At 44.3% G+C, this 11755-nt stretch overlaps 1 protein-coding gene across 1 annotated transcript in view; it reads left to right on the forward strand.

The window, feature by feature from the left end:
• RUNX2 (RUNX family transcription factor 2) overlaps window positions 1–8387 on the forward strand; it is a 228634-nt gene extending 220247 nt beyond the window's left edge. The window contains exon 6 of the mRNA XM_076332626.1: window positions 7705–8387. Coding sequence (XP_076188741.1) covers window positions 7705–8387 — 683 coding nt within the window. The remainder of the gene's footprint in view (window positions 1–7704) is intronic.
• Window positions 8388–11755: the final 3368 nt, after the last annotated feature.

Consider the following 11755-nt stretch of genomic DNA (forward strand, 5'->3'; position numbering starts at 1 on the left):
ACTGCTGGACCATTGGTCTGCTATAGTATAAAATTCTTATGTAGACGCTAAGGCTTAGCAGAAGCCTTGTGCTGGGGCAGTCAGATGGTAAATACCCAGGAAAAGATATAGTTACTGTGTTTCAGTGGGGAACACTGCTGTGACAAGCCTTTGGGAGGGACAATTCCATCTGCCATAACACGGCAGAGGTTCAGGGTAACCCAACCAGGATGTAGTTTGTTTCATTAATCAGCCCAAGAAGAGCCGTGCGGTGTTGGCAACAGAGGCCTGTCCACTGCTGGCTGAACAATGTCCTTGCTGGACGTTCTGTAGGAACCTGAAATCTCATTGACTCATGTGTACTGAATTTCCAGACTTGACTCACTGGTTACTAAAACCATAAGATTGCATGGTGTGTCTCGTATTTTTCCTGGGAAAAAAGAGCAGGTTGATATAACTACATTTGGTTAAACAACATCTGAATCTGTTTTGCAATCTCTAGAGCATATATGTAAAGAAATTAAACTAATCTCAAACCAGCAAAGAAAAAAAACCAAAAAGTCTGGAACTTCAGGATTTGTTTCTATAATGTTCCTGGTTGCCTCAGACTTTGGACTAAAGGCAAAAGATACACATCCTCTGTCTTCTCTTTTGTGTCTTTTAGTACCTGCCGAATTTCATGTGATCACAGGCTTATTCTAGGGCCATGTGTGGCAGGAAGTGCTATTGAGAAAGGTACAAAGACTAAATACACAGGTGGTTTCAGAGAAAATGCTATTAGTATCAAAAATCTGTTGTGCAAATGGAAAAACTTCTCACACAATGCAAAACTAACCTGAGAAACTTATTGCTATAGGAGTTAATCGAGAACAAAACCTTGCCAAAGAACAAGAAAAAAGAAAGGAAGAAGAAAAAGAAAAGAGAAAAAGAAAAAAAGAAACAGGAAAAATAAAAATAATAAAAAAAGGATGGGATGTTTACAAGGCTAATAAGAACATAATAGGGACATTTAGAAACACAATAGTACTTATTAAGGAAAGAAAACAAGACTCTCAGAAGAATTAAACATGTTGCAAATGCTATCTGCTTCAAGACAGGAAAAACCTTTTGGTGTAGCTAATGGCCAGATTCAAAGAGGTAATTAAGCACCAGCTCTATTTTCAGTTGTAGCCCATACAGTTGCAGTCCATTTTGAGCCTGATCTTAAATTAAATTTGTTGGCCTACATTGTATAAAAGGTGATCGTAGACAATGGAAACATCTGTCCTGGGCCAAAAACCTGATTCATTAATGGAATGTCAAGAAAATTTCCTACAGCAGACAATGGCATAACTGTTACTGAAGACTTTCTGATATCTTCCTTTGAGGCAGCATTTGCTGACCATTGACAGAAGCAAAACACAAGACAAAATGGACAAAGTGGTCTGATTAATTATAATGCTTTCTTCTCCTTACTGTTTCTTTTTGGCAATCTGGAAGTAGCTGTCAGTCTTATTTTAGTTTCAGAGGACTTAAACACTCTCTCCAGCCACTTCTCCTTCCTCAGTAAGTTTCTAGGAAGGGGAGCACACGTGGGTGGAGAAGAGAAGATGTCCTTGCATGGCTACAGGGAGGGCTGGGCTGGCAGTCTCCTTAAACACAACAGATTTTCCTTCTGTGCCTTATTTCTGTGTTGCAAAGGGGAGGGAAAAAAGGCTTCCCCCATTTAAGAAGATGCATTAATAGAGGAGTAGGGTAAAGGAACCATCAGAGGGCTGCATTGGCAATGTCAGTTGATGGGGAAGATGAAAGTGGCCTTTGCTCCTGGCTCCATTGTGGACTTCTGTCAAGGCATTTAATTTTTCAGTCTGGTCCCCATAAAGTGCAGCCAGTGTGAGACTCGTCTGTGCGGTGCTTTGAGCACAGCGGGAAAAATGTGTTAGGCAATGAAAATTGTCATGAAGAATTGCCTGCTGCCCAACAATATTACCTCGCCAACATGCCTACCTCCTCTTTTCCTGTTCCTTCTCCACGCTGAGATGTAGGGGCATCCTCAGGGACTCTTCTTTTGTGAAAATAACAGGAACTGCTGAGCACTTCAAAAAGTCTGGCTTTGTCCCATAGGTGTCAAAGAAGGACCTCAGGTTCTTGGAAAATCTGGTCCCAAATGAGTGTAAAAATGTACATTTTGTCAGGAAGTGAATAAAATCTCACTGAAATTAAGCCAGGGACAAAGATGAAAAAGCAGATGGCCCATGACAAACTGTGAGAACAAATTTGTTCGCATGACATGGAAATAAGTATGTACTCATAACAGACTATTACTCAAGAAATTTTGAAAGAGCACAACTCCACAGGAGTCATAATGTGATTAGTCACATAAAGCCCAGTCCAGCTAGGCCTGGTGTACTGTACCTGAAAGAAGAGAAACAAACCCCAAACCAGACCACAATTAAAAGGAAAAAAAAAAAAAAAAAAAGAAGAAGAATTCCAAAGATGCACAAGTCTCTGCATCATGAAGTCAGAAAAACTCGTAAGCAAATTAAAATCTGTAGAGTAGCTTGTGGATTGCTATTAGGCTGCTCAAAGAGCAAGAGGCCAGAGGAAGGAGCCTTGCTGAAGTGACTCAGCCAGTAGGTTTTTAATGTGACAGCACAGAGACAGAGTTCAGGTATTTTTGGTGAAACGTCTTGGACTCTGCGACAGACTTGGCCACATGCCCCGTTACAGCATGGTTCTGGTAATCTACAATTATTTCCAAAATCTTTTTTTTTTTTAATTGTGTGAGTGACGGGTGAGACTGAATTTGAAAACTAGAGGAATAGGGCTGATTTTGAACACTGTGATCTACTGATGTGGTTTTTCAAATTAATATTTTGTACAAGACTCCTGATCCCAAAGATGGACTTTGTCCGTGCAAAAGCAGTACCGCCCTTGCTTACGCAAACGTTGCTATTGGACTTTCATTTACCACAAGCTGTTAGGACTTCAGTTTCACTTCTTACCAGAAAGAGGAGGCAGGCATATATTTAGACTTTCTTGGGAAGCAGCTGCAAAACGAAGTGGGAGTGCGTGCACGCACTCGGTCTCACAGGCACACATGCAGACGCTGCTAGCTTTAGAGCAACTTCACAAACCTGAGCAGAAAGGACAGTGCACAAAGGCCTCCTGCAGGTTACTGTGTCATCGAAGGGACTGCATTACTCATTTCAACATCTTAATGTCCTTACCATTGAAATAGGTTGTTTGTTCAGTGCTGACTCACTTGAAAGATTATCACCGGCTCATTTCTTGAAGCACTCTAGGGGCCTAAGTCTCTACTTTCTTGCACCTTAAACCTTATCTCCATGGTTTTATGCCTTCCATGGGAACACAGAGGCAGCAATACCCATCTATTATTCTGATTTGATAGGAAATTACTTGCTACATCTATATATAAAGTGAGGAATCCAGCTCACCCAACTTAGCCATTTAGAAATTGGTCAACCCATCTAAGATAGTTGTCTTAGTCCTACAAGAAGTGCTGGAAGGGGAGGGACACTCCACAGTATGATCCTCCCACCCTTCTTAAGGACCTCATAGCTTGGGATGGCTTATCCCTGGAGGTGCTTCTTTCTCTGCTGGAGCCCAGACGACTGCCTTGGACTAGATGCCAGCTAAATGGCTAATGTTAGATGAGCTGAATCCCACGCAGTGTGCTAGCCAGCGGAAAGTCATGCCCCTGCTTTTCCCTCAAGGTTTCTCCTTCACAGACCTTTCCCTTGTTAGCTGACAAAAGACTAAGAAATCAGAGTTTGCAGCAATTTGGCTGCAAGGCAGATAAAATCAGTCAAACAAAAGCAGCTAAGACAGCCAAGACTGCCTGAAAAGTTAAATGTATGCTCTTCTCATACAGGTGAATGCATTTAAAATAACTTTAGTTTCCCCATTCTCACAGGGCAGCCCATTAATCTTTTGGTAACATCCATCATCATGGGCAGGCAACGTACCAGGAAATCGTCTCCTCGAGGTGCTCCTCTGCTCTCTCTCATTGCCGTATCACCTGGCCTACTTACAGTCCTGTCAGTTTTTAACACCCCAAGGTCCTCTCAGACTTGGCAGCACAGAAGTATTCCCTATTACTTGTAAATAGGTAACACAAAGATATGCAACTGCTTTCTCTTTGGGAGATCTGTAGTAGATCAGGAGGGTAGTAATTGTTAGGCATCCAGTGTTTCTAAGCTGGGCACCCATCTTATTTTTATGCACCTGGTATAGGATTTCTCTTTTGAAATGTAGGCATTTTCAGTGTATGGCATCCACATCTGAGTTAGTTATCCTACGTTATCCCCAGCAAAGAGATGAGGACATATATTTCTCATTCTAGCGATAAAGAGGTGATGCTAGACCTATTTAATCCAATGACTGTGAAGAAGGGCTAGGGAATTAGATAAGATGTAGGTATCTATACCGTAGACTGCTAAAGCTAAAGGTGACATGAATCCCATCTCAGTAAACCAGTTCTCCTAAAGGATGAGGCCAAGCTCCCTATGCACTCAGTAGAAAGAAGTAAGTGACTCTGAGTCTGTTCAGAGAGATACAGCCTATGTGTCTAAGCCTTCCCTTTGCGGGCTTTCCCTCTATGTACAACATAGAAAATGCAGGTGCTTTCAGGGAATTTCTTCACTAGGCACTTACAGTTCAGTTGTTTAGATGAATGCAATCCCAACCCAGGTTTTCTGAGTCCTGGATTAACTTTCCTAACTGGTGAAATAAGTTTTATTCTAAGCTAGAAGCCTACCTTAAACAGTCAGTCTTTGCATGTAGAAGTACACTATAGTACCTACCCATCTTCTGTAGACTGGGTGTACTGGAGGATGCTAAATGACCATGCACAGGTGAGTGTTTGTGTTTAGGGAAGGTCACTGTACTTGTCTGAGCACTTGTCTTCAACACCTCTGTTCTCTGCAGGCATCCATCCAACTCCACTTAGCTACAGCTCTGGCTAGATGCAGATCTAACACCCCCCGGAGTGAGTGTGCACCTGGATGCTCCAGTTAAGAAGACTCTCCTTCTGCTGGGGCTGTACAAAAAAGTGAAAAAAAGCAAGCACTAGAGTTGTGATGAGTTGCAACATTCAGATAAAACAAACTTAGAGAGGAAGGAAATAAATAGAATCATCCTGTTGTATATGATAAGCAACTAGTAGCTTACTCCATGCTTCATCGTGCTTAGGACTTCCATATTCCTGGACTTTCTCAAACATGCCCTAGCAATTTTGTCCATGGAGAAAAAATTATTGACCCTAGCTGATCCTGCTTTGAGCAGGGGTTTGGACTAGACAGTGTCCAGAGGTCCCTTCCAACCTCAGGGATTCTGTGATTCTGCAATTTTCATCATCAGTTTGGGTCTTTGGATATTGAGCAGTTGGGTCAGACCCTGTCCAGACAAGCAGTCGCTCTGGGTGCGCAGACTGCACTATGTCAGCTGTGCACATACCCGGCTGTTGATCTGAGTGGTGCAACTGCCTCCACATGTCCTGGTTACACCAGGACCCCTGCACGGGTGCCCAGACGCCCGTGTGGAATTTCTTAGATGGAAGTATGGGAGCCTGAGCAAGCTGAGCAAGATGTGTTTAAAAGGCTGCATGGCATAAATAAATCTTAAAGGGGGATTAGGGACATGACAAAGCTGTGGCTTCTGATAGGGAAGCCATGCTGTTTGGAAAGATTGCAGCTAAAAGAAGAGCCTTTGGTGACCAGATTTTTGTCTCTATATTTGTCCATATTAGTTACTACTCCTTGTATTTTAACCCCAATTATTCTTTAACCATTTAAGAATCATTTGTGAGAGTTATTTGTCACAGTGCTAAACCAGATTACCTCAAGGTTTGTTGAGCTTCCTCTGCTCTCCAAGGTATGGAAAAACATTACACTTAATTTGGTTTGTTTGGCTGGTGTGGACAGGGATTAGCCATGCTATAAATGGACCATAAACACTGTTCTGGTTAACACTATGATTGAGCCAAACCTGAATCTTTCATCTCACCCTTTGCAAACTTTGGTGGTTTGGATGGAAATGGAACCTGGACTTGAACTGTGCTTTATTTTTGTTTTTGTTTTGAAAAACCAAAACCCAATCAATAACACTTTGAAAACCCAACATCCAGCATCCTCAGTCCACCTCTAGTGAACAGGGATCGAGTGCCTGTGTAGGCAGGGACCTTGTGTTGGGAAGAAAGCCAATACACAAAGGAAGGAAACTGTTTCAAGGAACTTGCAGTAACTTTCCATAAAAAACTCAGGGACATAAGGGCATGCTGAATTTTGTGTCATAATCCCCTCCAACCAACATGTGTGTTTGGTTAGGGAAAACATGGTGGTCCCATGTGGAACAAAGATGGACTTTTGTTGGCTGCATGTCCAATTGGTTTGGTGTTAGAAATGACAGGGAAAAGCCTCCATTTGCTTTTGACGTACAGTTTCAGTTTGCTATCTGGAATACCAAACCAGCCAGTAATGAAAATGGATTTCTCACATCAGATTTTTTAGATGCCAGAAATAATAATGGTATGGTGTTAACACTTCAGTACTTGGCTTTCTCTAGGTTGTCTTAACCTAGATAAATCTATTAATTTGTGTCTTTGTATCCACAGCAGTGCCTTAAAATTTGCACTTAATTGCAACAGAAGTAGTTTTAAAATCCATCTGTCTTACACTGACCATTCCTGTAGCATCTCACCACCTTCTGCATAATGTGTTCCCAATGCTAAAATGAAGATCTACGGCGTGGTATAGTAATTCCGCTTACGCAGATCTTTGAGGGTGTTGAAAGGCTAAAATTTCCTATTATAATTCTGGCTTTCAGAATTATTATAAAAATAAGATCATCCTTACTGTACAGTATTTACCAGCTGGGCACAGTGGGTAGAGCACCTTGGACCATAGCGTGGCTCTCCAAGTCTTTGCATATCCCCCAGAGGCTGCTCTATCATCCTACACTGTATATGTTGGACTCAGTCCAAGCAAGCATGTTTCTAGTGACTTTAGTGGACATTGGATGAGGTCCACTGAACTGCTTGCAAGATGGCATAGGTGTCGAGCTGGGATGCCCAATGTCAACAATTTCTTTCTGTCTCTTCTTTGTTGATTTTCATAGCTCAAGCTGCTAAATATCTACAGACGGGGATCTACATCTAAGTTTAATTGTGTGAACTCTGTCATGCTTCCACACAAAAGTAAAATTATTGAAGAGTTTAAGCCACCAACTAGCTCTTACTATTTCTGGTGTTGACCTATCTGTTCAAACCAGAATGCTGAAAACTGGGACCCTCTATGAAGCAGCAATTAACTTTGGCTCAGGCAGCAGCCGTCCAGCCCTCACATCTCCACGGGAGATCTGAGTCAGGTAGGACATTACCATCCTTCCATGGCTGGCCAGGAAAGCACAGTAGGTAATTCACCAGCTAATGCATACCTATGAGATGTCAACCAGAAAAATGTTAAGGCCTGTCCACAGGCTTTATGAAGAATGAGAGTGGAAGGATAATTTAGATTTATAATGTTAAGTTGCATGTTTACCTACAGTAGGCTCTTGTCTTTGAGTATGTCTGTTCTTTTCTAATTGGCCTACAGAGAGTATTACTAGTAGCTGATGAAGTTCCCCCTTTCATCAAAAAGACCTAGTCCCACTGAAGTGACAGCAAGCAACAGTCCATGTATGTAAGTACACGTGTGAATCAAGGCTCATGATGTGTCTTCCTTGCAGACTCAGACCCTTGCACGCCTGATGCTCCACCTGCTGCCACTTCACCACCAACCTCTGAAGAACCTGGACTTTTCACAGCTGCAGCATCGCCCTCCTCTTCCTCTGACGCTGGTACTGCATCATTTTCACCACCTTTACCTGCCTGTGTTGCAGCCTTACATCCCAAACCGCCTCCTATTCCACCATCAACATCAGCTTCTGCTGCCACTGTTCACCCTGGACTCCCTTCTCTTCCTGCACCACCTGCCTCTACTCCATCCCTGCACCCTGGACTTTATTTGCCAGTAGTCCCACCCGGCAGTGCCACCCACCTCATCAACTGGCTGCCCTTCCTCGCTTCTGCAACGCTTGCCACCATTCAAGGGAAGGAGGAAGACCAGCCACCCATAAGAACGGGCTCCCTGGAAGGCATGAAGCGCTGCAGCAGCACACCCCCGCACCCCTCCCATGATGGAAATCCCCAGGCCGCACCCATGGGAGACAGGGCTCCGGGGGCTGCTTCCTCACCACCAGCTGCCCACGCCATGCCCCCGAGCTCCGAGCAGGCATCGGTGAACATAAGCGACATCCTGGCAGAGCTGCGGACGATGAACAGCCACCTCTCCGTCATCGCCCGAGCCCTGACGCAGCTGGCGTCGTCGCTGGCACCGCAGCAGGACGCGCGTGGCACCCCACCTCCTTAGTGCGGGGCTCCGCTCATAGGGGCTGGCGTTGGCCGGGGACAGCCCACGGTGGAGGTAGGGTGGAGGAAAGGGACCCTACCCAAACCCGCCCGTACCATCTGTGCCAGTTCACTGTGCTCTCTGACACTGACCATGTCTCCCCAGTGGGTTTTTTTATTTGTTTATTTCCTCCTCGTAAATGGCTGCATATATTAAAAAATAGTTTCGTGGTCTTGTTAATAAAATTGTTTATATATTTCTTGCATTCCTTTCAGATGTGCTTCTCCCCTCCTCTCACCCATTAACCACACGAGCACTGGTAGGAATTGGTGAGGTCTTGCACAGTGAATACAGAGAATCTGAAGCGGTGAGAAGTTACCCATGACAAAATGCTCGGGGAGGTGACAAAACCCCTCTGAGCAACGTGGGGGGACACAGACAGGAAAGAACACAATAAAACTCTGAAAAATTTTCCTATTGCTCTCCATCCACGCTGCATGGCATGGCTCCGTTGAAGTTGGAGCCCTTCCCGGTGCACTAAATCTCAGGGGTAATTGCATTTACCGATGCAGGTAAGGGCCATGATAAATTGTTCAAAATACAATGCAGGGTAGTTGTCTAAGCAGTATTTGGTCTGAAGAGCTACCAAACAGCCTCATCAACTTCTTGTCCTCCGAGAGAGCATGAACCGAAGGCAGCGCAGTGCTTAGCTGGAGTGTGTCTGTTTTATTTGCCAGTGGTGCCTGGGGTTCTTCAAGGGCGCAAATAGGCCAAGCTAATTTACAGCAATTAGCCAGGCACACACGGATAGATCCCAGCATTTCACCATCTTTTCCCTGTTGCTAAGCTGCAGTGGCTTGCCTAAAGGTGGCATTGAAGACGTGAAACCTCAAACACTCCTCTTTGTGGATGGGGAAAGAGCTCTTGGGCACGAATCCATGACTCTCCCCTCTGAGATGTGTGACCTGAAGAGCAGCTGGTGAGGTACCCTTGGACGCTGACTGGCCTGGCAGAGGCACCAGAGCTGGGAGCCGAAGGTCAGGATGTGCTCAGCACTCTGGAAGAGCCCCAGGAAAGAGGACTCACAGCTCTTGCAGAGCCATTTTGTGCATCTCAGCCACAGTTTGCCCATAGAGCAAATAACCATCAGTCAAAATAAGATGTTTTCCCAAAGGTGGGCCAAGCACAGGGCCAGCGGAGGCTGAGCCAGGCTACATGGCTGCTCTGTCTTTCATTCCAGTGAATTAAAATGAAAGAAATGTTCGTGGCAAACAAGAGGAAAGAAAGGCCTCTATGAAGTTTGGTATGATCTCGCCTTAATTTAGCCATGCAGCCCTCAGATATCAGGATCTGAGGCCATCTCTAGGAAAAACCCAGACAAACAGACAGATCACTAGATAAGATTAAAGAGGAAGTATTCTGTCTATTTGCAAATATTTCTGTTACAGATGAGCCTAAGCCACAAAGATTGAATGAATATACAAACTTCCCCAAAGCTCAGGTGTATTTGAATTTGAGGTTTTGGTTACTGTATATATATTTATATATAAACCTATCCATATTTTTGAATCTGTGCCTGAAAGACAAAGCAACTGCCCTGTTCTATCATTATTTTTTTTTCTAGGGCTGATCAGGCTCCGATGTGTTTAGCAAAAAAGGTGAAAAGAAAGACATTTCATAGATGGCCTTCACTACCTTTTAGTTTTGTGCGTTTCAACAAAAGGAGATAAAAAGAGAGTCTTAAAAACATTTTGGCTTTTGATTTGGCTATTGTAGTTTCCATAGACTAAAAAAGCAGGAGTAAAGAAAAGTTTATCACTTTTCCTCCTTTCATTAGGAAATATAGGACAGGAAAGAAAGGGGAAAGCTCTATGGTTTAAAAAAAATAAAAGGAATATTTTTCATTTTTACCCATCTTTCCCTCTTTCAGTTTAACATGGTAGTAAATAAATAGCATATTCTCCCACTCTTGGTAGTTTTACTTGATTTATCCTGTTGTTTTTGAATAGTAACCTTCCATGGCCTAATACTGATGAAAATCTCAGCAGAATTGAGCAAGACACACAACCATATTCCTCTGTACAGATAACTTTAGAAAATCCTACTGTGCAGCTGCTGCTGATGTATCAACCAAGTTTAGAGCTGGCTTCATTTAAGGGTCTAAGGGATTTGAGAATAGTTTATATGGCATGCAAATCCAGAAAAAGCCTGAAAAAGTTGCCTGTAGCATTAGATATTCAGCTGCGAAGGCAATGCTCTTCTTTCTCAAAGATGCCACGAATGTGATCCAGCTGGCAGGGAGGGAAAAGCACTATTCCTGAGCCTCTTCCTAAAGGAACGAGATTTCTGTGGTCCCACAGCCAAAGATATTAGATGCTAAACACCCTTGCAGTCTAGACTCCAAGCTGTCTGGTCGTGTGGCATCCTGACAACAAAGCAGGACCAGAGCCTGTAGCCAGAACTAGCAACTTTCAGATTGACTTGGTAACCACTGCTGGCTCTCACATGGGTGCAGCAACTGGCTCCAGAGCTGACAAGACAGACAGAGGCTGTCTGTGGGTAGGGTCCAGCTGAAGCAAGCACGTCAGTCCCGACCGACCCGAGCCAGCCTGAGCCTGGCCAAGGCTCTGCTAACGCTATGGCCACAGGGTCCACTTCTGCAAATTCTCATGCAGGGTTTGTGTGCGTCCCACGCTGAGCTCTGTCAGCAGCGCCTGAGCCAGCTGGTTAAAACCCAGCTCAGGTATGTCTGGGCAGCCCCATCATGGCACAAAAGGGCCTCACTACTATGCAAGGAGGGGTCCTGCCCATGGGCGTCTCATTCAATAATGTGCATTATTCTCTACTCAGTGCATGCAATAGACTCATGTTCCTTAGGAATTCTATTACTCCTTCAACTTAATGAAACCACTTAAATACTGCAAGAAACGAGTGGCTGCTCAGACTGCATCGCTTTGATGGCAAGAAGGCTGCCTCTGTCTCAGGTTTTGTTTGCTCTCCTTGGCTTTCACCTGCAACCATCCAGATTTGGCTTGGCACTGCCAGCCCCGCTGCCACTTTCTGATTTCTTAGCAGCATTACTCACATTGCTGAGCCACTGCTGCACACATGGTACTCCGCCGGTTGAAAGCTGGAGTGCAGCTCACAAATAAATGTCTCCTAAAGCATCTGAAGCCGGCAGCAGAGCAGCTGAAGAAGGACAGAAACGCCGGTGCAGCTGGCACCATCCCTGCACCGTGTCCCCGCGGTCTCCCAGCACCTGCAGACATAGCATGTCCAGACTCCTCTGATGCAACAGAGCTTCATAACCCATGGCAAACAGTTCAAGAGACTTTCTTCTCTAAATTATTCCTTTTGATTCAACTTAGAGAGCGAGAGGCTGAAAGTTA

The sequence above is a fragment of the Aptenodytes patagonicus genome, chromosome 3, assembly GCF_965638725.1.
Source record: "Aptenodytes patagonicus chromosome 3, bAptPat1.pri.cur, whole genome shotgun sequence".
Classification (NCBI taxonomy): domain Eukaryota; kingdom Metazoa; phylum Chordata; class Aves; order Sphenisciformes; family Spheniscidae; genus Aptenodytes; species Aptenodytes patagonicus.